Source organism: Esox lucius, chromosome 4, assembly GCF_011004845.1.
Source record: "Esox lucius isolate fEsoLuc1 chromosome 4, fEsoLuc1.pri, whole genome shotgun sequence".
NCBI classification, from domain to species: Eukaryota; Metazoa; Chordata; class Actinopteri; order Esociformes; family Esocidae; genus Esox; species Esox lucius.
In genome coordinates, this window is record NC_047572.1 from 9020251 (window position 1) to 9047135 (window position 26885).

Sequence of the window (26885 nt, forward strand, 5' to 3'; positions counted from 1 at the left end):
TATGCCTAGGGCCAGCCCTGCTTGCGCACCAATATAAATAATATCAAAATAAAAATGCAATTGTCAGAACAAACATAGCCCTTTCTGCTCTGATTGTATTGTTGTGTGGTGGTATTTAAAAGTGAAATGAAGATGTGCCAAGCGACTTGCAGGCGCCAGGCAATGAGTGATTATATTATCACAATCTCTGGATCACTGCTCACAACAGATTAAACCTTGCAGGGTTGAGATGGGAATCTCAGACGACAGGACATTCCCATGGAATTGGAGACCCCTCACCCTCTCTGATACATGAAAATAAAATTAAAGTTGTATCGACAAAATACATGCATTTTAATGAGCGTTATAGTGGTGTCTAGACTTTTCTGATTGTTCAAAACCGGCTGAATATTTTCACCTTATATTACATTATATGTTTAATGGATTTGCACAATCTTTATGGGGATGCAGAGAAATTCAGTTGGATGGACAGAACAAAGGATTGATGCAGATAAGTTCTTATCCCTTAAGCCATGTTCAGGTATATGAAACAAGACTAGACGAAATAAAAGCAGCTTTTTATAGCACGTAGTGTTGTACAAAAGCTGACAAAATGTCTGGCCCTTTGTAAAAAGAAAGTTGAACCCAACTTGTGTGTATTAAGATTAGCAATACAAGTAGATATTGGGGCATCTGTCAAATAAGACCATTACCTAATCTCTTTAGTTGGTAAATGTTGCTAAATTGAAACAGTTTATTTTAAAGGTGATGCAAGGGTTCCACCCTTTTGGCTTGAATAGCTTCAAATATGATTATGATCCAAATGCATTCATACAGGATAAGAGTTAGATTACATGTTGTTACAATTTGTATTAGTCCTAAACCAATTCTGTCATCCTCAATCAATTGAAGTGTCACTCAGGGTCCTACAGATGCTACAACAGTTACTAGCCCAAATCACACCTTTCCTTAGCCATTGATAAAGATGACCATGTTCATTTTTACATGTTAAGGAGCAGACACTCTAATCCATAGCGACTTACAGTAGCTGAGGCATGCATTTTCATATATTCTTCTTCTGGCACATAATGGGGATCGAATCCACACCCTCCACTTAGCTCTAACAACTGGGTCACATTTGTACTGTCACTCAATTATCAGTACAAGTCAATGAGCCAGTGATTCTGATCAATTTTCTCAATGTATGGAGTAAAGGCAGTTCACCCAAATATATTTAAAACCACAGTTTTGCTCAGTATAAATTGTCCAGAGTCCAGAGGGATTATTTATTGTTCATGTGACCACCGGTCAGAGTATTCCCACCTATTTGTTTTTCAACCAGTGAATCGCCCATGCACTGACACATACCTCATTTGAGAACTAAAAAGGCATCGCAAGATGTGCATTCGATTTTATACATGTCTTGACATTTGACATTTCCTCATAACTGAGTATTGCTTCTTACATGTTATTGTAATCCTTATAGCAGCTCAGCGTATGTAAAATGTTGTCTTGTTTTCCTTTTAAATTCAGTATGTCTAACCGGTTCATAGCTTGTGTAAACCAACTATTTCTGCCTCTTTCATTTCAGTGAAAGCATTTCCTGATCTTAAAATGTTAGGGACTTTGGCAGTGGGAAAAAAAAACTTAATGAAAAGAATTTCACTGCCTAAATTAGACGATGACCTTAATAGGAGTGGATTGTAAGAATCATTATGCCCCTCATTTTGAGCTGACTATCTCACATGCACATGCTGTACTGGTTGACAATACCAAAAGACAAAAGCAAATCAAATGAGCAATTGGGGACTGGGATTATTTGTTTGGCATGGGGAATCAACGGCCTGCCTCTGAGCCTACTCTGAATGCTTATCTAAATAAACTGAAAAGGTTTTCCAAGCCTTGTTTAATTGATAAACTATGCCAAACAATGCAGGGCAAGCTCTGTAGGCTCGTTATCTACACAATACTGCCATACACACTAATAGGAAAAGGTGCCAGAAGGGTAATTTAGGGGTTGTTTAAATTGAAACTGTAGAGGAAATCCCTAAACTTTTCTTTTTATTGTTCTTTGAATAACCTTTTGATTAACATTTTGGGGTGGTTTTTTGAGGTTCGATTGGTTCTTTGAGAAACCACGAAAAGGAGTTTTTACACCTTTTAGAATTAGCAGGGGTTCCACCACAGTTTTTCTTTAAGTGTGCAATCACTTCATAACAATTAACCTGGCAGATTATGATTATTTTTTTAAGACACATTTTTATACTTGACAGGAGATATGAATGAGTCGGATTTGAACCCATGCTAAAGCAAAGCCAATGCACCGGAGGCAGAATCACCCTGGTCTGTTATCTTGCTAATTTTGATGAGACAAGGGAGAAATTAGTTAACTGAGTGAATGAAGGGGAAGGAAGTCAGCTTCCCATGTGGCGGCATGCCGGCCCACGGTGCCAGAGGGAATCCATCATTTGGTTGGAAGTACTAGGAGTCCGACCACATTTGTCACTTGTCCTAGGGTTGCATCTCTGTGGCATTTCAATGATTACCCTCTCAATCAAAGACGGTTACATTTAGGAATGTCACCACATAAAACAACCTGCTCTCCAATGCCTCATGGTCACGGTATGTTGGCTTTTTGCCTGGCTTGGTGTCAAAATGAAATCTGTATACAAATTGTACTGTGTCACGACCATTCTAGGTTGTTCTCTGCGAAAAAGATTACCAAATGAGGCCATAGTTAATCTTAAAAGGGCATAGATTACATTTTGGATTTCCCATTATTTCTCAGAGGCTTATGGACCCCAAGTCCCATGCCATGAATTGAGTAGCTGAAGCTATTCACCAAACGTGAGGTGTGAATTACACAAGGGTTTGGGGGTGGCTCTGCCCCAGTAACATAGGCTGTATGTGGGCCTTTACATAAATGCGCTGCGAGGGCGGCCGAAGAGGGGTTTTGACTTCCGATTTCCATGGCATAAAGATTACCTCCAAGTCATTCAACAAGATGATTTTTTAACCATAAGTGTGGGTTTGTGTGAGTGCATATGTGTACAGTATGTCGTCTCTGGGCATCAGCAACTTGGAACACCTCTTGTAAATACATTCAAACAGCAAAAGCCTTTAGGTTTTATCTATGAGTACAACAACATGTTTACATTATGGCATACTCCGAATTTCAAAACATTTCACGTAGTGCGTTCTAGCTAATTGACAACATGTCTGTCTATTGACCTTCTTTAGACCAGAGACATTGGAAATCAATGTTTTTCATCTGGGAAAAAAATTGTATAGAAGTGCTGAACAGTAAATATAAATACTTGGAAGCAGGACTCATTGCAAGAAAATGCTTCCTCACTGATTGCTTTCATGTTTGCTAATTTGTAAACCTAATAGTTTAGGCAATGTTAGGTGTTCAACAGATGTTGTTCTTGCTCCCCAAATGTGTTCATATGATAATATATAATTGAAACAATTACTTTTTTCCACACTGCTTATCTAAGCAGGAAGTCATGTGGGATAACATGTGAGTGCACTCTGACTCGCCTGACAAATTCTGTTAGCTTTAGCAGGCACCCAATCTGCCTGCGGGAGTCGCTAAAATCCCTGCTGACCATTCCTCCCCCATTTGTGCTGACGCAATCTCTTGCTTCCCAGCCACTCGTCAGCTAGCAACACAGTCAAGTCTCAAACCTAAACTGTGATGGTCAGCTTTCTGCCATGAAAGACCACTGTGCCACCTGGGAGGCCTCACATGTAGTTATATACATTTTTGTTTGGCTCAGTGTTTGGAAAGGAGAGTATAAAACCATTGTCTCTTAAGTCTTTACAGACCTATTCTTGTCATTAAACGTTATGCTGGAGATGAACCAATCACCTCAATCGCCATCAATTATCTATATAAAGCCAAGTGAAAGGTTTAAACTTATTGAATATACAGCTCCGGAAACAATTAGGAGACCACTGCACATTTTTCTTTCCTTTCCAAAAAAGTCGAAAAGGAAGGTTTTGAGTGAGGAACAGAAGGGTTAAAATTTAGAGACCACTGCAAATTGAACACTTCTGTTCCTCACTCAAAACTTTCCTTTTCTACTTTTTTGGAAAGGAAAGAAAAAGGGGCAGTGGTTTCTTAATTTTTTCCAGAGTTGTATATTTTTGCTGAGCCAACAGGGGAAGTCCTAGGGATGTCCAATCGAGCATAGACCAAACCTCGGCATTCCGATGATGTCCTTACAACACATTTTTGTTTTCAGGGTAAACCATTATTCATTAGGTGCAAATGTAACTGTTATCTTCCTGCTTGCTTATGTAATAGTGCTTCTTCTGGATCCAGCATAAGACTCGGAGCGTATGCTTTACAAACATAAATGCTTTTCATCAAGCAATCTTAATCACTGTGCCAATCAATTGCTGGCTCTTGAGCATGAATGCATAAGGTTGAGGAATACATTTCAACACATCTCCATGTGCTACATTTACCCCTAGAACATGAACAGCCCAGCTGTCAATCAGTCATAAATGTACTATTAGATGAGTATATACTATAAACAAAATAGGCTCCTTCCAGTAAGACTTTTCTTGAAAAGTAGTGATCCATCTAAAGTAGGGATCTATCTAAAGTAGTGATCTAGCGAATGCTGAAGTTCACTGTGGTATCAGCTGTCGTTGGTATCATAATCAAAATAATCAAAACTTCTGGTACAGTGACAACACATTTTAAGCTAATATTTGACCCATTGGGGAAGCCTAAATAAATGCAGATGTGCAAACCCAATTTGGTGTCAATTTAGAATGAACTTTCTCCTGTAGGCTTACACTGAAATAAAGAATTTGTGCTCAAAGGCACAACAACAGATTGTTCACCTTGTCAGCTTTGCATTTTGAACAGCAACCATGAATCAAATGTATTTTATAATGGCCTTTCACAAAGCTATGAACATGTTTTTGCCCTATGCATTTTTGCATATTTTCATTGTTGAATATTCAGACCTTCAACCAAAATGTAATGTTTGATCAAAGGGAACATGTGTGAATCAACAAAGCAAAATGTTAATACTTATTTAATTTGTTTATTGAAGAAAGTTATGTGGCAAGGACTGTATCTGAACGCTTCCTGTTATTATTGATCAGTCTCTCACAGCAATGTGTTGACATTTTGTCCCACTTCCCCATACCCAACAGAAGGTGAAGGCTCACATATCTAAATAGAACCATGACCAAATGGGATTCACTGCCACCACACTCAAACTAGTGATAAAAACATCAAAAAACACCTGGCGGCAGAAAGGGACTTTGAAGAGGAACCGCTAGGTTTTTTATTTCATTTGGGAGTTTATGTTGGTAAATTAGGATATACGTTATATCATTATGTCTATTCTTGTGTACTGTGCTATGTTTTCAATTCTGCCTGCAGGAGAATTATCCTTGTCATATAATACACCTGATACATCTGATAATATGAAGCATAGCCTTAAAGGAAGAGCCAGCCCTAAACATTCGACTTTTGCCAAGATGGGTTCCTTTTAAGGGGGAATATAAGCGGGTTGGTGATATGTTGTGGAGAATTGGTATTGAATTGCATTCCAAGGGGCATTAAAAACATCTTGAAATGTTTTAAATTGAACTACAAATCCCACAGGGATTTCCAGTTGAAGATTGCATCCACTGTAAGGCCATGATGCTTACCTACAGACCACGGGGAACTGCCAGTACCTTCCATCAGGCTATGATCAAACTCTGTGCCAAAGGTGTGACAAATGGCATTCATTGCTACACAAGCTTCGGCCCAGGTTCTCCTAATTGAATAGTTAATTGAATTTAAATGTTCTTCCCCATTGTCTGAGAAGAACCGATTAATTGAAGGTGCAAGTGAGAGGGAAGCTGGCAGTTCCTTTGGAAGATGTGACTTTTCTAACAGAAGTATAATCTTAATGAAATTAGGACTCAAGGGAAAGACATCGTTGCAGTGCTTTTGCTCTATGTGGACTGAAACCAGTTTTTGTATGACTACATTTATTTGTGCGGAGATGCCTTAGTTATGCAAAATAATAGGATGTCAAATGAGACTGTTTGGTGACCTGTCTCTGACTTTCTTCCGTGTTCTTCCACTTTACCCTAAATTCTAAAGAAACTGTAGCTAATGATAGCAGTAGTTGCTCTGCTCTTTGTTTTAAACTTAAAGTGGCATAGTAGGATTTATTGTATAGAACAGAATTCAGTCACTTGGCCAGCGTGTGACATGCTACATCCCTATCCGAGCACTTTATTTTAGCAACTTTGAGTGCCTAACATAATGTACACCATTTACATTTATTAAGCCATCCTACTGTAAGATGTCGGTAAATGACTAAAATGTAAATGTTGTTATTAGAAAAGAAAAATGTAGGCTTGGACCACTCAGTCAAAACTTAGAAAAATGATTGCAGTCTAAAATTCATTATAGGCATTTACTGTAAAATATATGTAACTCCTCCACGATAAACTGTACAATACAAATACAGTTATAAAACACAATCAAACAAAGAATAACTAAGTCCAAACAATTAGTAAAATACAACTGATGTTAATTCAAGAGGTTTATTAAGTCAAATCAGGTGCTTTATTCCTCTGTTTTAAACATAACCTAGCACTTTGAGCAGGCATTCAGGGGGGTTGGCACCTCTCTCTGCCATGGGCTTTAAAACGGGTGACAGAAAAATATTTCTGAGAAACAGCTTATTCTGTCTATAATCAGCGTAGAATTTTATATTGCTAATATATCTCTGTATTTAATTATTTTAATGGCCCTGGAATCTTTGTTCGTATTTAAAAATATATACATACATTTACATTTATTCAAATTACATTTCAGGCATCAAAATATATTTCACCTTTTATTTCCGAAATGTATGTCAAAATTTATAAATACATTTCAATTTTGTCCAAATATATTTCAAAACAATGAATGTTCAAAGTCCAAAATGACATGTTATACACTCACCTAAAGGATTATTAGGAACACCTGTTCAATTTCTCATTAATGCAATTATCTAATCAACCAATCACATGGCAGTTGCTTCAAATCATTTAGGGGTGTGGTCCTGGTCAAGACAATCTCCTGAACTCCAAACTGAATGTCAGAATGAGAAAGAAAGGTGATTTAAGCAATTTTGAGCGTGGCATGGTTGTTGGTGCCAGACGGGCCGGTCTGAGTATTTCACAATCTGCTCAGTTACTGGGATTTTCACACACAACCATTTCTAGGGTTTACAAAGAATGGTGTGAAAAGGGAAAAACATCCAGTATGCGGCAGTCCTGTGGGCGAAAATGCCTTGTTGATGCTAGAGGTCAGAGGAGAATGGGCCAACTGATTCAAGCCGATAGAAGAGCAACTTTGACTGAAATAACCACTTGTTACAACCAAGGTATGCAGCAAAGCATTTGTGAAGCCACAACACGCATAACCTTGAGGCGGATGGGCTACAACAGCAGAAGACCCCACCGGGTACCACTCATCTCCAATACAAATAGGAAAAAGAGGCTATAATTTGCACGAGCTCACCAAAATTGGACAGTTGAAGACTGGAAGAATGTTGCCTGGTCTGATGAGTCTCGATTTCTGTTGAGACATTCAGGTGGTAGAGTCAGAATTTGGCGTAAACAGAATGAGAACATGGATCCATCATGCCTTGTTACCACTGTGCAGGCTGCTGGTGGTGGTGTAATGGTGTGGGGGATGTTTTCTTGGCACACTTTAGGCCCCTTAGTGCCAATTGGGCATTGTTTAAATGCCACGGCCTACCTGGGCATTGTTTCTGACCATGTCCATCCCTTTATGATCACCATATACCCATCCTCTGATGGCTACTTCCAGCAGGATAATGCACCATGTCACAAAGCTTGAATCATTTCAAATTGGTTTCTTGAACATGACAATGAGTTCACTGTACTGAAATGGCCCCCACAGTCACCAGATCTCAACCCAATAGAGCATCTTTGGGATGTGGTGGAACGGGAGCTTTGTGCCCTAGATGTGCATCCCACAAATCTCCATCAACTGCAAGATGCTATCCTATCAATATGGGCCAACATTTCTAAAGAATGCTTTCAGTACCTTTTTGAATCAATGCCACATAGAATTAAGGCAGTTCTGAAGGCGAAAGGGGGTCAAACACAGTATTAGTATGGTGTTCCTAATAATCCTTTAGATTAGTGTATTTTTTCACTTCACAGTTGACCTGAAAATGATTTTACCGTTATTTCAACAAGCAACACAAACTGAGACCAATATCTCCTTTACAGCTTAACACAGGTGTTATTCCCTTTGAGGCCTCAGGTTTTAGTGGATATTGGGCCTGGCAAGGAATGTGGGGTCCCTTAGTTGTAACCCAGTTTTTTTTTCTCAAATCAATATTATATTACAGCCAATAATAGGACCGGATTTTCTAAACAAATGCATCACATTTGTCATCACACAGTAAATATACAAACAACACTTTCAAAATGTTAAGAATTAGTGACGTATTGATGCCATCACTTTTAGATGTTGTGATAGACATATATATTTATGGATATACATTTACAAAATGCATTTAATCTTACACTCACCAATATACTCTAACATACTGTAGCAACCTTGGTAAGACCACCACTCGCTCCTAGGAAACAGTTATCCCTGTTTGAAGTAGCGGTTAGCATGCTTGCCTTAGAAATTAAACCTCATGGGTTTGAGAGACAAGATGCCAAGTGTTACGTTTCTAAAATGTAATCACAAATGTATTGTAAAATATATTTTGTATGTATTTTCCAACACATTTTCAAATGCATCTCCAAAATCCATTTTCAAATGCATTTGGCATTATATTTGGAAATGTATTCTAAATGTATTAATAACATATCTTTAGATCCGTGAATTGGCCAATTTTTGTTATTTTTTAATATTTAATATATATATTTAAAATGTATTTATTTTCCTTATGGGAATCTCCCTGACAGCATCTAGTATTTAAGAAAACATCTGGGGACTGTGTTTGTTAATCTAGAAGGTTAGCCAGTAGGAAGTTAGCAAGCTTATGAAAATAGGTGTATGTATCTAAACTTTTTATTTCTCAGATTATTAAGCAGCCAAACCGTCTACCAACAACTGATAGGTAAATGTTTCTAATGAAAGCTCTGATCATTCACCTGCCTTTAACTGGTATATGTGAGACAGCTGATGTCTGTGGTTTCATCCAGAATAAAGATGATTTTAAATGATTACAAGTAGTTTTTGTCATGTCAGAGAAGACTGTAGAAGTTTCCATACACTCAGTGAATAAAGAACAGCAATTATATCTACTGGCTCCTTGTAGTTGCTAGTGGAACTTTCACCTTGATTGTGCCTACTGAAAGCTAATTCTTTCATGTCTAAAAATGGTTGCCTGTTTCATCTCACCATTGTGTTTAAATATGCAGACCTTCATCTCTGATGTCATCGATGTAGAGTTTTTCCAGAAACTGTAATCTGTTATCGGCATTCATATACACCCTCAATTTGTTTGCCCTTGCACAGTTTACCTGCATTCTGTTTACTACAGAGAATTCATGGGTTTCATGTATGAAAATATGAGAATTCATGTATGAAAAGGGTCATTCCTTGGTTCACGGTTTATTGATGTAAATACCCAAAAATGTATCCCTCAGCACTGGAACAGGACAAGTATGGGAGTCAAACACAGTATTAGTATGGTGTTCCTAATAATCCTTTAGGTGAGTGTATATGCATGCCTGTCAGAACAATATTGTAAGTCGGGTTACAAAAGAATGTTACAATAAATTTGGGGTGGGTTATGTGATCCAGAAGGGTTGGGCGATGAGCCCCTGCTTCTTGTGGCCGCCTCCTCCTCCCTGTCCCGAGTTGGGTCTGCCTGTTCCTTTGCTGGTTGGGCCATTTGGAAGATATTTGTCAAAATTAGTATTATCCAGGTGCCACTACCACACTACACATGAGAATCAGGGCTCAGCTTTAAGTTTGGCTGAATCGTTCATATTTTTGTGGACCTTCATCTCCCACAATATCAGGTGGCTGGACAACATCCCAAACCAATCGATGTAGTACTAGTGGCAGTTAAGAAATCTTCTAATGAACCCTGATTCGACTTCAGATGTTGAAAGTTAAGTCTACTCTCACCATCTGGTTTTGGTCTGGGTTTTTTTGTCGCAGTTATAAACCTGCCACGCCATGTATGGGTTTATGACAAGGGTCATCGGTTGCCAAATATCATCACTGACCCCTTCCAAGCCAATCACCCCCTGTTCTCTCCTCCAGCAAGAAGAAGACAGGCAGGTCAGCAGGTCAACCGTGATCCAAAAGATACCAGCCACCTAAATGGTGTCTTTCCTCATGCTATGGCCCTCAACAACCTGCTATCTATCCCACTGAGGATGAAAACACTACGCACACCAAATCAAGCGATTTAAAAACTGGATACTGAATAGTTACACTATACAAAACACAACTCTGCTCTTCTTTCTGCTTCTAGATATACAATACTGATACTGTGAATGTGTTCCTCAACTGAGAATATATGTGTAATATACTTACCACTTACATCCCATTAACTTATTGCATATGCTCACCACCCATTGTATACAATAGCAGCACCACTATACCCTTAAAATCTCATTCTCAGTATGTCTAGATTAAGTAAACTTTTAAAAGTGATTCTGATGAGCTGAGAGTTCAACATATAAAGGCCTAATTCAGTAATTCAGCAATGCATTTCAATTTAATTGAAATGTATCTTGTTCTTTCCTCATAATTTATCATTATATTATTGTTCTGTGTTATGTCATGTTTGACGTTTTGTGTGCTTCCCAGTAAGAGTTATTGTTGATTTGTGCAGTCGCTAAAAGGGATCCTAATGAAATCCTAATGCGTACAATGCATTTAGCAGAGGACAATTCTGCTTTGCTATTGTGGTGATGCTCCTACATTGTTTAGGAGTAAAAGCTTGATCCCGTTATAAATATCAATACAGTGCCCTGTTGCAAAGTCGCTAATAAATTATGCACGACTCCAGCAGGATCGCGCAGGCTTATCAGCATCAGCTGATAAAAGATATGTGAGTGCTGAAATGCCAACCCTTGGAACCAGACGAAGAAATGTCGAGATGAAAATAACCCAACGGAAACATCCTCCTCAACCTTTGGAACCAAATACTTGTCTTATTAACAGGCATTTGTCAGCGGCAGCCGTAGCCTTCAATCCCTTGGATGTCACCGCAAGAAATTTGTTGTCAGCCCATCAATTACCCCTGTACGCTGATACCCAATTTTACAACTCACCTGACGAAGGTTTTACAACATGCCATGGAGGCATGACATGAGGAGAGGGGAGGTTGCAAGATATGTGGATGTGTCAGATGTGCACCCTACCACCACCAACAACGGTTCTCACCAGCACTACCTTTCAAAAGGTTTGGGTCACTTAGAGATGTCCTTGTATACATTTGAATAGGAGTTTAAATAGGATATATTACAAAATGAATGGGACATTTAGTCTTTCTCATGGTTAGAAATAATCATTTTAATTGAAATAATAATTGTGTCCTTCAAACTTTGCTTTCATCAAAGAATCCTCCATTTGCAGCAATCACAGCCATGCAGACCTTTGGCATTCTAGTTGGCAATTTGTTGAGGTAATCTGAAGAGATTTCACTCTATGATCCCTGAAGCACAAGCTGCATTGGCTTGAAGGGCACTTATTACGTACCATATGATTAAGCAGCTCCCACAACAGCTCAATAGGGTTGTGATCTGGGGAATGTGTCCATTATAAACAGATACCAGCTGACTGCTTTTTCCTAAAACAGTTCTTGCATAGTTTGGAGCTGTGCTTTGGGCCTTTGGCCTACAATCGGCTACAATCAAGCTCTGTCCACGGGGTATGGCATGTCATCGCAAAAAGGAGTGATATAACCTTCCTTCTTCAAGATCCCCTATTTACCTATACACATCTCCCACTTTATCACCACCAAAGCACTCCCAGACCATCACATTGCCACTACCATGCTTGACAGATGGCATCAAACACTCCTCTAGTGTCTCACAAATGTACTTTTTTGTGATCCAAACAGCTTAAACTTAACAGCTTAAACTTACTTGCTCTGTCCAGTGTCTGTGTTCTTCAACCCATCTAAATCTTTTCTTTTTATTGGCCAGTCTGAGATATGGCTTTTTCTAAACACACTCTGCCTAGAAGGCCAGCACCATAAAGTCGCTTCTTCACCATTGATGTTGAGACAGGCATTTTTTGCGGGTACTTATAAATGAAGCTGCCAGTTGAGGCGTCTGTTTCTCACTAGACACTCTAATGTACTTGTTCTCTTGTTCAGTTGTGCACCAGGGCCTTCCAATCCTCTTTCTATTCTGGTTAGAGCCAGTTTGCACTGTTTCTTGGCAATTTCTGATATGAAATAGACTTCTGTGGTCCTCTGTACACCAATGTAGATATTCCATTCAAAATCTGCCATTTCCAGCTACATTAGTCATTTACAACATTAACAATATCTACGCTGTATTTCTGATGTTTGATGTTTTTTTAATGGACAATGGAAACAATTACATTTCTAAGAGACCCAAAGTTTTGAATGGTAGTATATATAGGATCTCACTAAAGTGAGTACACCCCTTACATTTTTGCTAATATTTGATTATATCCTTTCATGTGACAACAATGAAGAAATGTAATTGTTGCTCTACATAAAGATGGCCTAGACTATAAAAAGATTGCCAAGACCCTGAAACTGAGCTGCAGCACAGTAGCCAAGACCAAACAGCGGTTTAACAGGACATGTTCCACTCAGAACAGGCCTCGCCATGGTCGACCAAAGAAGTTGAGTGTACGTGCTCAGCATCATATCCAGAGGTTGTCTTTGGGAAATAGATGTATGAGTGACAAGCAGACTAAGGACATGGATTACTGGAACCATATCCTGTGGTCTGATGAGACCAAGATAACCTTATTTGGTTCAGATGGTGTCAACCGTGTGTGGTGGCAACCAGCTGAGGAGTATAAAGACAAGTATGTCTTGCCTACAGTCAAGCATGGTGGTGGGAATGTCATGGTCTGGGGCTGCATGAGTGCTGCCAGCACTGGGGAGCTAAAGTTCTTTGAGGGAACCATGAATGGCAACATTTACTGAAGCAGAGCATGATCCCCTCCCTTCAGACGACCACTGCCTTGTTAAAGAAGCTGAGGGTAAAGGTGATGGAGTAGCCAAGCATGTCTCTAGACCTAAACCCTATTGAGCATCTGTGGGGCATCCTCAAACGGAGGAGTGGAAGAGGACTCCAGTGGCAACCTGTGAAGCTCTGGTGAAATCTATGCCCAAAATATTGACACTTTGGGCCCAATTTGGACATTTTCACTTAGGGGTGTACTCACTTTTGTTGCCAGCGGTTTAGACATTATTGGTTGTGTGTTGTGTTATTTTGAGGGGACAGCAAATGTACACTGTTATACAAGCTGTACACTCACTACTTTACATTGTAGCAAAGTGTCATTTCACTGTTGTCACATGAAATGATATAATCAATTATTTACAAAAATGTGAGGGGTGTACTCACTTTTGTGAGTTACTGTATATGGGAACAGGAATGTATATATATACCTGTTCCCATCTGAATTTGCTTCAAAATAGAACACCTCCCACAACTTGGTATGATAAATGTTGCTTAAAAATGCTTTATCTTCTTTATTGACTGTTGGCATCAAGAATGACCTATTCCACATGGGTATATTTTATGTATTTTACTCCAAATTACCAGTGTTTTGTGTTATAGATGTCATTGATGTTGTAATGCATTCAAACCATTCAGTATGTTGGTAATGTTTTGATACAGGAGAAATGTTTCTTTGCGCTTGATCAACCTTCGTCTTAGAATGAATGATAATGTCAGTATCTATATCTTTCTGTCGACAGTCACTCTGGACTTCGATCAAATAGAAAGAGAACCATTCATATGGATATTGCACCAAACACATTATAGTGGAATAACCTGGCAGCAGCCAGGTTTGGCAAGTCATTGTGTGTGCAATAGTCTTATGTTTGCTCATTATGTATGTTTAGCCTTTCTTATCTCTTGAAGAAGCAATGGCTGATAATCACATTTTACCACCAAAATCTAAATAAATGGATGGTAGCTACTGACAGGAAAACACGTCGTCTCCTTTTTGTCCTCAGGCCCCTCGGACTCGATCTTCAACCTGACAGGAGATGAGTTAACGAGGCAGCCACCCCCCGCGAGGCGGCAACACATCACACTAAAGCTGTACGACAGGCCCTGTCCACACTGCTGCCCCCCTGCCCCTGTGTGCCTGCTCTCCCCCTGTCAAGACTCCCCTCTCACTGTCAAAGCCATCACATCCAACAGGAACCAGCCCTGAGTTCTTTGCTCGCAGCAGAGACATAGGAACAGGTGGGGTGAAAATGGGGGGGATTGGTGGATTGGGCAGTGGGCAGTGGTCCGACAACCAGTCTGGGAGTACACTTTATAGAACCGTGGACAGTTGTTATATAGAAAGGGCAATTCTTTCTTCATTTAGAGCTTTCAGTCCCCTAAAGTCCCCACTGGCACACACTCATACAGATGTAGACAAACAAACCGAGACACGCAGGCACACACAAGTTAACTCATCACATGCACTCCCATTTTCTGTTTCTCATGTACTTCTTTTGGTTTTACTTAGATATGCCTGACAATTACCTTCCCTCTTTTTCAAATCCAATTAGCCCAAACATAACCAACCACCGGATAAATCCTCAAAAACCTTCTGTCAACAGCTCTGTTTCTATTTTTAAATTTTACTCACATGCTGTTTTTTGTGGAAAACATTTAAAACCTGAATAAATATGTTAGGGTGGAAACTTTCAATAATTGCTTTCCCTCTGAAATCATGGATGGTAAAATTACTGGATTGAGGAGGGAATGAACAGTAATACTCCGGGCCTTGAGAGAAGTGTTGCGATTTGACACACTTTTTTGTTTACACGACTTCTGCAAAACCAGGGAATTTATTAAATGTCACAAGATGTTGGAACACTTGATGAATTTTCAAATATATATGTAAATGAATAGGCGAGTTATCTTGCACTTACTGAAGAAGATGTACTCTGTATAGCTGCTCCAGATTTTGTCATCCCTGTACTGGTTGACAAAAGCGGCTGTTCCGGTAGAGTTGCACGCCACCATAGTAAAACCTGCTTCGGAAAGCCGGTCAAATGCCTGCTCCAGGTAAGTGAACTTGAGGTAAAACCGAGATGTGTACTTCTCAGGAGGCCGGTCAGGGTCCCGGCTCTCGTTCAACGTTTCCCCAAAAACCTCTTTGGCCAGGGCGATGCGTCCACATACCATGATCCTGGCCACTCGTCGGAACTTGGCATCGGGTTGGTTGTCCCGTACTGTGGTGTATGAGCCCCTGTAGCCAATGGTGATGAACCCTGACCTTTTGTCTGAGGTTGTTGAGCCACGACCTATGGGGTACTCGCTGCTTTGCGAGCTCTCCTCTATGTCACTGTGGCAGCCCTCGTCATTCATGGAGCCCAGCTTGGAACCAGGCCGGGGCCCCAGGAGGCGCAGCAGCTCGCTAAGCTGGAAGTGCTCTGCCTCTCGCTGCAGGCGTTCACGCTCCGGGAAGTGGTCGGGCAACACCAGCTGGCGGTCACGCAGGAAGTCCAGGACGTAGCGGAACAGGAAGCCGTCGCGGTCAATGAAGAAGCGTCCACGGCTGTCCCTTGGCAGTTCTCGCAGAGGGCTCCGGCCGAACATGGTGTGCAAGGTGGTGTCGGGTACGCTCACCAAAGTGGAGCGCTTGGTGACATACACCTGGCCACCTACGTTGAGCTCCACCACCTCAGGGTAGGTCACCAGGGCTGGGCCAGACAACTCGCTGATAGGCAGAATGGTCTCCTTCATTGCCATGGTCTCCAAGTTACACCAGGGCAGATGGAGAAATTGAATGCCTTCTCCTAAACTCAAATAAGGTCCTCGTAGGTCCTCTCAAACAGGTGGAGCAATAAAAAAAATAACTCAGCCTGGTGCAAGACACAAAAAATATCCCAATAGAATTAATAGAGGTCGGTTACCAAAGAGTTGAGCAGGTGCTGAAGTTTGAAAGAGGGAGAGGACTACATCACTGCTGCGAGTGGATGCCAAGAAGGAAGGCAGCTTAAGAACGAGGAAGAAAGATTAGTATCGGTTCCCCCTGCCACTGTCACCTTACTAATAGAGAGAGCAAATGCAAGGAAGAGCAATAGAGCAGGAGAAAAAACACTGAGCGACTCCCAGCATAATTTGTCCAGAGTCTGGGGATGCCAAAATGACATCATCCTCTGAGTAAAAGGGGAGGTGCTGCAGGTACAACCTTTTAAAGAGGCAGTACTGCTACAATATTACCCTTAAAATGGAATTAAATGTATGAACACTATATTAACATTCATCAATGTTTAGTTTTGATCAAATCCAAGGATTTTAGAAGGTTGCTTCTGGAATTCTGACAAAAAAACATTTGTTAACATATTTCACATAATTGAAAATGTTTTAACAAATGCCAAATGTACTAATCAACTTTACTGGTAAAAAAAAAAAAAGGATTTTATGATAATTTAAAATGCACTAATAAGAAAGAAGTTGCACGTATACACATTTCCATTGATCCACACCAGTTTTCAAATAAGAAGCCTGTACTGCCATCTGTTGGAATGTTGCAAAACATTTTAAAGAAGTCAACAATCATGTAATTTTCTTTATACAATACACTCAAAAATGGTTATGAAGATTTTGGCATTACAAATAAAATTCATATTTTCACAAGTTGCATTGTTTATCAAAATTTGTAAATTATCATTGATACTTAAATAGTATGTACAGTATATGGAGAGTGGAAAATAAAATAAATTATGGGGTGAAGGTATGAACACATCAGTCACAACAATGTCTTCTGTCTATCTGTGAATGTATATTTTATTTAACCCGTGTTTTACCAGGAACATCGACTAAGAATACATGAATTTTTCTACCAACGACATAGGAAGTGGATAAATGAGCCAATTGGAAGCTGGGGACTATTAGGTGCTCATGTTGGTATGAAAGCCAGATTGGAAATCATATGAATATTCAAAGAAGATCAATTCCCCACATATATATGCTGATCCAAATCATTAGCTAAATCAAAAATCATCCATCCCAAAACATTTTACACTATATAATCTTATCTGGCACAGATGAAGCTAAAAAAAATACCAGGGTTTGGTACAGATGCCCACAGGTGATTGAACACAATTATCCATGATCAGGCTGTAGAATTAGTTATATTAATCAAAATTAGGTTACCAGCAGTTTCTCTAGCTTTAAAGATACATCATTACTAGGAACAGAAGACAACAAACTAAACTGTGTTGTATTTTCATTGTCCAGTTTCCTTTTGATTGAATGAGATCCCAAGGTCATTAATGCTTTTCAATATTATCACACGGTTGGTATACGTTTCTAGATCTATTTGGAAAGAAAGCAACCTTGAATATGCTTACTACTGGAGAACACCTCAATGGATCTCTTGTAATGATCAACGATGCATTGCACACACAGCCTTCGATCACAGTCAATTTACTGCCTCAGCAGAAACTCTGACCAGCTCTGTGAACTTTAACCTCTCCATGGTAGCCAGTAATTATTTGAAGGGGACCCTACATACATTCAAAAAATTTGGATAAAAATGATTTATCAATTGACATAATCAACACAAAAAGACAATAATATCAAATGGAAGTTTGTTTTGTAGTGGATTAATGGCTGCCTCATCAGATGAAAACACTTATTTATTCACTATATACAAGGCACGACTGAGAAGACATTTTTATATTCTGCAAAAACCTTGGAGCAATTTAAGTTAACTGCCTTGCTCAGGGACAGAATTACAGATATCCTGCTTCCTGGTTCTTGCTCTTGATACAGACACCATTTGATTATGGTTCAGAAACATTTAAGCCCTAGTATAAGACGCCTCATCACATTCAGAAAACTGTTAAATATAAGAATATTGCTCCAACTTTACTTGAAACGTGTTAATAACTAGGTAATTCATAATGAATTACTGTTCGATATAACTGGGATTTAGGATGTTGATTTACCCAAGCCTTTATGGACATCCCAAGCACCCATTCGTAAATACCTGTAAAAAGAAATTATACTTTATTTGTCATAATGTAGTAATAATATTTCCAGAAAAATTATTTCTCTAAAAAGTTAATATCTGTTTCCGCAAAGAGAGCGGGTAGAAAAACATACATTTTAGGCACAGATAGTGAAGAATAAGAGAAAAGTTCAAAAGAGAAAGAGCAACCTATAGAGGGACAATAGTACACTCTCTGCACATTATATTAGAAGAACTCGGTTCATTTAACAAACAAAAATGGCCAATAAATAGAGAAGAGCAATCTTAGGGACATCGGGATTTGAATCAGGGGACACATTACCACTGAGCTATACAGCCTGTTGAATCAACTTCCTGAACATGATTTAAACTCAGGAACATTTTGAACAAACACAACATTGTAATAGGAATTGAAGCTGGGGTTTCTGGCCTCATTCTGGCAACATTGTGCATCTAACAAGAAAATGCTGCTCCTACTGTAAGAAAAAAAGGGGCTCATGATCTGCTGTCAAATGCTTCACCAATAAGCAAAACCTGTTGCAAATTTTTAGCTGGAATCAATAGTCTGAAGATGATTACAACTCAAAAACATATTGAACATCATAAAACCATAACTAACCAACAAGCATATCGCCTGCTAAGTAATTTTGGATGTCAACAGGAATAGAAGTGGGGCTTCTGAATAATCAGTCAAAGGCAACACTGCGCATTCAATGAAGAAAAGGTGCTCCATTTGAATGAACAGCAATAGGGGGCACCAGGATATGAAAAGTGATCTGCGGTCAAATGCTCTAACACTAAGCTATACCCCCTGCAAAGCACTTCTGTTGAAGATGAATCAACCTCCTAATCAAGAGGCCCCTAATATCTTCACTACGCTGGGGTCGTGATTATTCACAGTGTTGCATTTGACTGAGGAGCCAGAAGCCCAAATTAAAATCTTGGTGTCACCCAATATTTCGAGGCAGGAATAATTTCCTGAGTATAAATTATTTTCAGGAGGTTGACTCCAACTGCCCAGGGGGGTGTAGCTCAGTGGTAGAGGATTGTCTGTGAATCACAAGATTACAAAGACAAACCCTGTTTCCACCAGAAAGTTCCCTTTACTCAAAAGGAGCAGTACTTCTCATTTAGATGTGTTGCATTCGACCGATGAGCAATCTTGGTGCCGAAGAAAAAAACTAAGCAGAATACATTTTTGTATGATATCTTCCTGAATGTTCTCTTTACTCAAAAGGAAAGGTATTTCTCAGATGGATGTACAGTGTTGTGTTCGAGTGATTCGCCCAAATCCTGGTGCCGCAAAAAAGAAGAAACGTTTGCCCGATATCTGTGGGTTTCTCATGCCTAAACATTCCTCAGGAGAAACAGTCTTCATACGATCGATGCCACCTTAGAAAATCTACTGTGCCACAAGTTTCGCAAAGTTGTTTTGCATTTGACTGATGTGTCTGAAGCCCCAGTTCCAATCTTTCACTAATGAGTCAGAAGCGCAAGTTCCAATCTCGGTGCCACCCAAAATTCCCTCAGTGTTGTTGTATTTGACAATAGATCAAGAGGCCCCTAATTATTTCACTATGGAGGTGACGTGACTTTTTCATTATATGCACTGTGTTGTGTTTGACTGAGGAGCCAGCAACCCCAGTTTCAAATCTTGGTGCCCTCTAAACATCAAAAAGTCTACTGTTCCACGAGTTTCGCAAAGTTGTTTAGCGTTTGACAAGAGATCATGAGGCCCTTGATTCCTTCACTAAACAGGGGTCGTTATTTTTCATTAGATGCACAGTGTTGCATTTGACTAATGAGTCAGAAGCCACAGTTCCAATCTTGGTGCCACCCAATATTGGCTCAGTGTTGTTGCATTTGACAAGATATCACGAGGCCCCTGATTACTTCACTAAGGAGAAGCTGTGATTTTTCATTAGTTGCACTGTGTTGCGTTTGGCTGAGAAGCCAGGAACCCCAGTTTCAAATCTTGATGCCCTCTAAAATTACTAAGCAGGATTAATGTTAGTCCTTCAACTGCACAGTTTGCTGATTCTCAAGATTCCTGACTCGAAAACATCTTCAGATGGTTGACTCCACTTCAAAGCCCAGACCGGGCTGGGGGTATAGCTCAGTGGTAGAGCATTTGACTGCAGATCAAGAGGTCCCAGGTTCAAATTCTGGTGCCCCCTGAATGTTCTCTTTCCTCAAAAGGAGAGGTATTGCTCAGATGGATGTACAGTGTTGTGTTCGAGTGATTCGCCCAAATCCTGGTGCCGCACAAAAGAAGAAACGTTTGCCCGATATCTGTGGGTTTCTCATGCCTAAACATTCCTCAGGAGAAACAGTCTTCATACGATCGATGCCACCTCAGAAAGTCTACTGTGCCACATGTTTCGCAAAGTTGTTTTGCATTTGACTGATGAGTCTGAAGCCCCAGTTCCAATCTTTCACTAATGAGTCAGAAGCGCAAGTTCCAATCTCGGTGCCACCCAAAATTCCCTCAGTGTTGTTGTATTTGACAATAGATCAAGAGGCCCCTAATTATTTCACTATGGAGGTGCTGTGACTTTTTCATTATATGCACTGTGTTGTGTTTGACTGAGGAGCCAGCAACCCCAGTTTCAAATCTTGGTGCCCTCTAAACTTCAAAAAGTCTACTGTGCCACGAGTTTCGCAAAGTTGTTTAGCGTTTGACAAGAGATCATGAGGCCCTTGATTCCTTCACTAAACAGGGTCGTTATTTTTCATTAGATGCAGTGTTGTATTTGACTAATGAGTCAGAAGCCACAGTTCCAATCTTGGTGCCAGCCAATATTGGCTCAGTGTTGTTGCATTTGACAAGATATCACAAGGCCCCTGATTACTTCACTAAGGAGAAGCTGTGATTTTTCATTAGTTGCACTGTGTTGCGTTTGGCTGAGAAGCCAGGAACCCCAGTTTCAAATCTTGATGCCCTCTAAAATTACTAAGCAGGATTAATGTTAGTCCTTCAACTGCAGTTTGCTGATTCTCAAGATTCCTGACTCGAAAACATCTTCAGATGGTTGACTCCACTTCAAAGCCCAGACCGGGCTGGGGGTATAGCTCAGTGGTAGAGCATTTGACTGCAGATCAAGAGGTCCCAGGTTCAAATTCTGGTGCCCCCTGAATGTTCTCTTTCCTCAAAAGGAGAGGTATTTCTCAGATGGATGTACAGTGTTGTGTTCGAGTGATTCGCCCAAATCCTGGTGCCGCACAAAAGAAGAAACGTTAGCCCGATATCTGTGGGTTTCTCATGCCTAAAACTATCCTCAGGAGAAACCGTCTTCATACGATCGATGCCACCTCAGAAAGTCTACTGTGCCACAAGTTTCGCTAAGTTGTTTTGCATTTGACTGATGAGTCTGAAGCCCCAGTTCCAATCTTTCACTAATGAGTCAGAAGCGCAAGTTCCAATCTCGGTGCCACCCAAAATTCCCTCAGTGTTGTTGCATTTGACAATAGATCAAGAGGCCCCTAATTATTTCACTAAGGAGGTGCTGTGACTTTTTCATTATATGCACTGTGTTGTGTTTAAATGAGAAGCCAGCAACACCAGTTTCAAATCTTGGTGCCCTCTAAACTTCAAAAAGTCTACTGTGCCACGAGTTTCGCAAAATTGTTTAGCTTTTGACAAGAGATCATGAGGCCCTTGATTCCTTCACTAAACAGGGGTCGTTATTTTTCATTAGATGCACAGTGTTGCATTTGACTAATGAGTCAGAAGCCACAGTTCCAATCTTTTACTAATGAGTCAGAAGCGCAAGTTCCAATCTCGGTGCCACCCAAAATTCCCTCAGTGTTGTTGCATTTGACAATAGATCAAGAGGCCCCTAATTATTTCACTAAGGAGGTGCTGTGACTTTTTCATTATATGCACTGTGTTGTGTTTAAATGAGAAGCCAGCAACAGTGTTGCATTTGACTAATGAGTCAGAAGCCACAGTTCCAATCTTGGTGCCACCCAATATTGGCTCAGTGTTGTTGCATTTGACAAGATATCACAAGGCCCCTGATTACTTCACTAAGGAGGAGCTATGGTTTTTCATTAGTTGCACTGTGTTGCGTTTGGCTGAGAAGCCAGGAACCCCAGTTTCAAATCTTGATGCCCTCTGAAATTACTAAGCAGGATTAATGTTAGTCCTTCAACTGCAAAGTTTGCTGATGCTCAAAAGATTCCTGACTCGAAAACATCTTCAGATGGTTGACTCCACTTCAAAGACCAGACCGGGCTGGGGGTATAGCTCAGTGGTAGAGCATTTGACTGCAGATCAAGAGGTCCCAGGTTCAAATCCTGGTGCCCCCTGAATGTTCTCTTTACTCAAAAGGAGAGGTATTTCTCAGATGGATGTACAGTGTTGTGTTCGATTGATTCGCCCAAATCCTGGTGCCGCACAAAAGAAGAAACGTTTGCCCGATATCTGTGGGTTTCTCATGCCTAAAACTATCCTCAGGAGAAACCGTCTTCATACGATCGATGCCACCTCAGAAAGTCTACTGTGCCACAAGTTTCGCTAAGTTGTTTTGCATTTGTCTGATGAGTCTGAAGCCCCAGTTCCAATCTTTCACTAATGAGTCAGAAGCGCAAGTTCCAATCTCGGTGCCACCCAAAATTCCCTCAGTGTTGTTGCATTTGACAATAGATCAAGAGGCCCCTAATTATTTCACTAAGGAGGTGCTGTGACTTTTTCATTATATGCACTGTGTTGTGTTTAAATGAGAAGCCAGCAACACCAGTTTCAAATCTTGGTGCCCTCTAAACTTCAAAAAGTCTACTGTGCCACGAGTTTCGCAAAATTGTTTAGCGTTTGACAAGAGATCATGAGGCCCTTGATTCCTTCACTAAACAGGGGTCGTTATTTTTCATTAGATGCACAGTGTTGCATTTGACTAATGAGTCAGAAGCCACAGTTCCAATCTTGGTGCCACCCAAAATTCCCTCAGTGTTGTTGCATTTGACAAGATATCACAAGGCCCCTGATTACTTCACTAAGGAGGAGCTGTGATTTTTCATTAGTTGCACTGTGTTGCGTTTGGCTGAGAAGCCAGGAACCCCAGTTTCAAATCTTGATGCCCTCTGAAATTACTAAGCAGGATTAATGTTAGTCCTTCAACTGCACAGTTTGCTGATGCTCAAAAGATTCCTGACTCGAAAACATCTTCAGATGGTTGACTCCACTTCAAAGACCAGACCGGGCTGGGGGTATAGCTCAGTGGTAGAGCATTTGACTGCAGATCAAGAGGTCCCAGGTTCAAATCCTGGTGCCCCCTGAATGTTCTCTTTACTCAAAAGGAGAGGTATTTCTCAGATGGATGTACAGTGTTGTGTTCGATTGATTCGCCCAAATCCTGGTGCCGCACAAAAGAAGAAACGTTTGCCCGATATCTGTGGGTTTCTCATGCCTAAAACTATCCTCAGGAGAAACCGTCTTCATACGATCGATGCCACCTCAGAAAGTCTACTGTGCCACAAGTTTCGCTAAGTTGTTTTGCATTTGTCTGATGAGTCTGAAGCCCCAGTTCCAATCTTTCACTAATGAGTCAGAAGCGCAAGTTCCAATCTCGGTGCCACCCAAAATTCCCTCAGTGTTGTTGCATTTGACAATAGATCAAGAGGCCCCTAATTATTTCACTAAGGAGGTGCTGTGACTTTTTCATTATATGCACTGTGTTGTGTTTAAATGAGAAGCCAGCAACACCAGTTTCAAATCTTGGTGCCCTCTAAACTTCAAAAAGTCTACTGTGCCACGAGTTTCGCAAAATTGTTTAGCGTTTGACAAGAGATCATGAGGCCCTTGATTCCTTCACTAAACAGGGGTCGTTATTTTTCATTAGATGCACAGTGTTGCATTTGACTAATGAGTCAGAAGCCACAGTTCCAATCTTTCACTAATGAGTCAGAAGCGCAAGTTCCAATCTCGGTGCCACCCAAAATTCCCTCAGTGTTGTTGCATTTGACAATAGATCAAGAGGCCCCTAATTATTTCACTAAGGAGGTGCTGTGACTTTTTCATTATATGCACTGTGTTGTGTTTAAATGAGAAGCCAGCAACAGTGTTGCATTTGACTAATGAGTCAGAAGCCACAGTTCCAATCTTGGTGCCACCCAATATTGGCTCAGTGTTGTTGCATTTGACAAGATATCACAAGGCCCCTGATTACTTCACTAAGGAGGAGCTGTGATTTTTCATTAGTTGCACTGTGTTGCGTTTGGCTGAGAAGCCAGGAACCCCAGTTTCAAATCTTGATGCCCTCTGAAATTACTAAGCAGGATTAATGTTAGTCCTTCAACTGCACAGTTTGCTGATGCTCAAAAGAGTCCTGACTCGAAAACATCTTCAGATGGTTGACTCCACTTCAAAGGCCAGACCGGGCTGGGGGTATAGCTCAGTGGTAGAGCATTTGACTGCAGATCAAGAGGTCCCAGGTTCAAATCCTGGTGCCCCCTGAATGTTCTCTTTACTCAAAAAAGAGAGGTATTTCTCAGATGGATGTACAGTGTTGTGTTCGATTGATTCGCCCAAATCCTGGTGCCGCACAAAAGAAGAAACGTTTGCCCGATATCTGTGGGTTTCTCATGCCTAAAACTATCCTCAGGAGAAACCGTCTTCATACGATCGATGCCACCTCAGAAAGTCTACTGTGCCACAAGTTTCGCTAAGTTGTTTTGCATTTGTCTGATGAGTCTGAAGCCCCAGTTCCAATCTTTCACTAATGAGTCAGAAGCGCAAGTTCCAATCTCGGTGCCACCCAAAATTCCCTCAGTGTTGTTGCATTTGACAATAGATCAAGAGGCCCCTAATTATTTCACTAAGGAGGTGCTGTGACTTTTTCATTATATGCACTGTGTTGTGTTTAAATGAGAAGCCAGCAACACCAGTTTCAAATCTTGGTGCCCTCTAAACTTCAAAAAGTCTACTGTGCCACGAGTTTCGCAAAATTGTTTAGCGTTTGACAAGAGATCATGAGGCCCTTGATTCCTTCACTAAACAGGGGTCGTTATTTTTCATTAGATGCACAGTGTTGCATTTGACTAATGAGTCAGAAGCCACAGTTCCAATCTTGGTGCCACCCAATATTGGCTCAGTGTTGTTGCATTTGACAAGATATCACAAGGCCCCTGATTACTTCACTAAGGAGGAGCTATGGTTTTTCATTAGTTGCACTGTGTTGCGTTTGGCTGAGAAGCCAGGAACCCCAGTTTCAAATCTTGATGCCCTCTGAAATTACTAAGCAGGATTAATGTTAGTCCTTCAACTGCACAGTTTGCTGATGCTCAAAAGATTCCTGATTCGAAAACATCTTCAGATGGTTGACTCCACTTCAAAGACCAGACCGGGCTGGGGGTATAGCTCAGTGGTAGAGCATTTGACTGCAGATCAAGAGGTCCCAGGTTCAAATCCTGGTGCCCCCTGAATGTTCTCTTTACTCAAAAGGAGAGGTATTTCTCAGATGGATGTACAGTGTTGTGTTCGATTGATTCGCCCAAATCCTGGTGCCGCACAAAAGAAGAAACGTTTGCCCGATATCTGTGGGTTTCTCATGCCTAAAACTATCCTCAGGAGAAACCGTCTTCATACGATCGATGCCACCTCAGAAAGTCTACTGTGCCACAAGTTTCGCTAAGTTGTTTTGCATTTGTCTGATGAGTCTGAAGCCCCAGTTCCAATCTTTCACTAATGAGTCAGAAGCGCAAGTTCCAATCTCGGTGCCACCCAAAATTCCCTCAGTGTTGTTGCATTTGACAATAGATCAAGAGGCCCCTAATTATTTCACTAAGGAGGTGCTGTGACTTTTTCATTATATGCACTGTGTTGTGTTTAAATGAGAAGCCAGCAACACCAGTTTCAAATCTTGGTGCCCTCTAAACTTCAAAAAGTCTACTGTGCCACGAGTTTCGCAAAATTGTTTAGCGTTTGACAAGAGATCATGAGGCCCTTGATTCCTTCACTAAACAGGGGTCGTTATTTTTCATTAGATGCACAGTGTTGCATTTGACTAATGAGTCAGAAGCCACAGTTCCAATCTTGGTGCCACCCAATATTGGCTCAGTGTTGTTGCATTTGACAAGATATCACAAGGCCCCTGATTACTTCACTAAGGAGGAGCTATGGTTTTTCATTAGTTGCACTGTGTTGCGTTTGGCTGAGAAGCCAGGAACCCCAGTTTCAAATCTTGATGCCCTCTGAAATTACTAAGCAGGATTAATGTTAGTCCTTCAACTGCACAGTTTGCTGATGCTCAAAAGAGTCCTGACTCGAAAACATCTTCAGATGGTTGACTCCACTTCAAAGACCAGACCGGGCTGGGGGTATAGCTCAGTGGTAGAGCATTTGACTGCAGATCAAGAGGTCCCAGGTTCAAATCCTGGTGCCCCCTGAATGTTCTCTTTACTCAAAAGGAGAGGTATTTCTCAGATGGATGTACAGTGTTGTGTTCGATTGATTCGCCCAAATCCTGGTGCCGCACAAAAGAAGAAACGTTTGCCCGATATCTGTGGGTTTCTCATGCCTAAAACTATCCTCAGGAGAAACCGTCTTCATACGATCGATGCCACCTCAGAAAGTCTACTGTGCCACAAGTTTCGCTAAGTTGTTTTGCATTTGTCTGATGAGTCTGAAGCCCCAGTTCCAATCTTTCACTAATGAGTCAGAAGCGCAAGTTCCAATCTCGGTGCCACCCAAAATTCCCTCAGTGTTGTTGCATTTGACAAGATATCACAAGGCCCCTGA

The 26885-nt window shown here is 40.7% G+C and overlaps 1 protein-coding gene and 7 non-coding genes across 9 annotated transcripts in view; 7 read left to right on the forward strand and 1 right to left on the reverse strand.

The window, feature by feature from the left end:
* kctd8 (potassium channel tetramerization domain containing 8) overlaps nt 1-16285 on the reverse strand; it is a 42098-nt gene extending 25813 nt beyond the window's left edge. Inside the window, exons 1-2 of one of the 2 annotated variants that reach the window (XM_029119273.2) lie at nt 15096-16285; nt 9729-9871 (exon numbers count right to left, since the gene is read on the reverse strand). In XM_029119273.2, the coding sequence (XP_028975106.1) occupies nt 9747-9871; nt 15096-15918 (948 nt within the window). In that variant the 5' untranslated portion in view covers nt 15919-16285 and the 3' untranslated portion in view covers nt 9729-9746. Of the gene's footprint in view, nt 1-9728; nt 9872-15095 lie in introns of those variants that run through there. The other variant, XM_029119272.2, reaches the window with a different exon arrangement.
* A 3968-nt stretch (nt 16286-20253) lies between these two features.
* Nucleotides 20254-20325, forward strand: trnac-gca. The gene has a single exon. It is a non-coding gene; the product is annotated as a tRNA-Cys (tRNA).
* Nucleotides 20326-21210: 885 nt separating this feature from the next.
* Nucleotides 21211-21282, forward strand: trnac-gca. The gene has a single exon. It is a non-coding gene; the product is annotated as a tRNA-Cys (tRNA).
* A 1105-nt stretch (nt 21283-22387) lies between these two features.
* trnac-gca lies at nt 22388-22459 on the forward strand. Its single transcript has one exon. It is a non-coding gene; the product is annotated as a tRNA-Cys (tRNA).
* An 893-nt stretch (nt 22460-23352) lies between these two features.
* Nucleotides 23353-23424, forward strand: trnac-gca. Its single transcript has one exon. It is a non-coding gene; the product is annotated as a tRNA-Cys (tRNA).
* A 1105-nt stretch (nt 23425-24529) lies between these two features.
* trnac-gca lies at nt 24530-24601 on the forward strand. Its single transcript has one exon. It is a non-coding gene; the product is annotated as a tRNA-Cys (tRNA).
* Nucleotides 24602-25495: 894 nt separating this feature from the next.
* trnac-gca lies at nt 25496-25567 on the forward strand. The gene has a single exon. It is a non-coding gene; the product is annotated as a tRNA-Cys (tRNA).
* Nucleotides 25568-26460: 893 nt separating this feature from the next.
* Nucleotides 26461-26532, forward strand: trnac-gca. Its single transcript has one exon. It is a non-coding gene; the product is annotated as a tRNA-Cys (tRNA).
* Nucleotides 26533-26885: the final 353 nt, after the last annotated feature.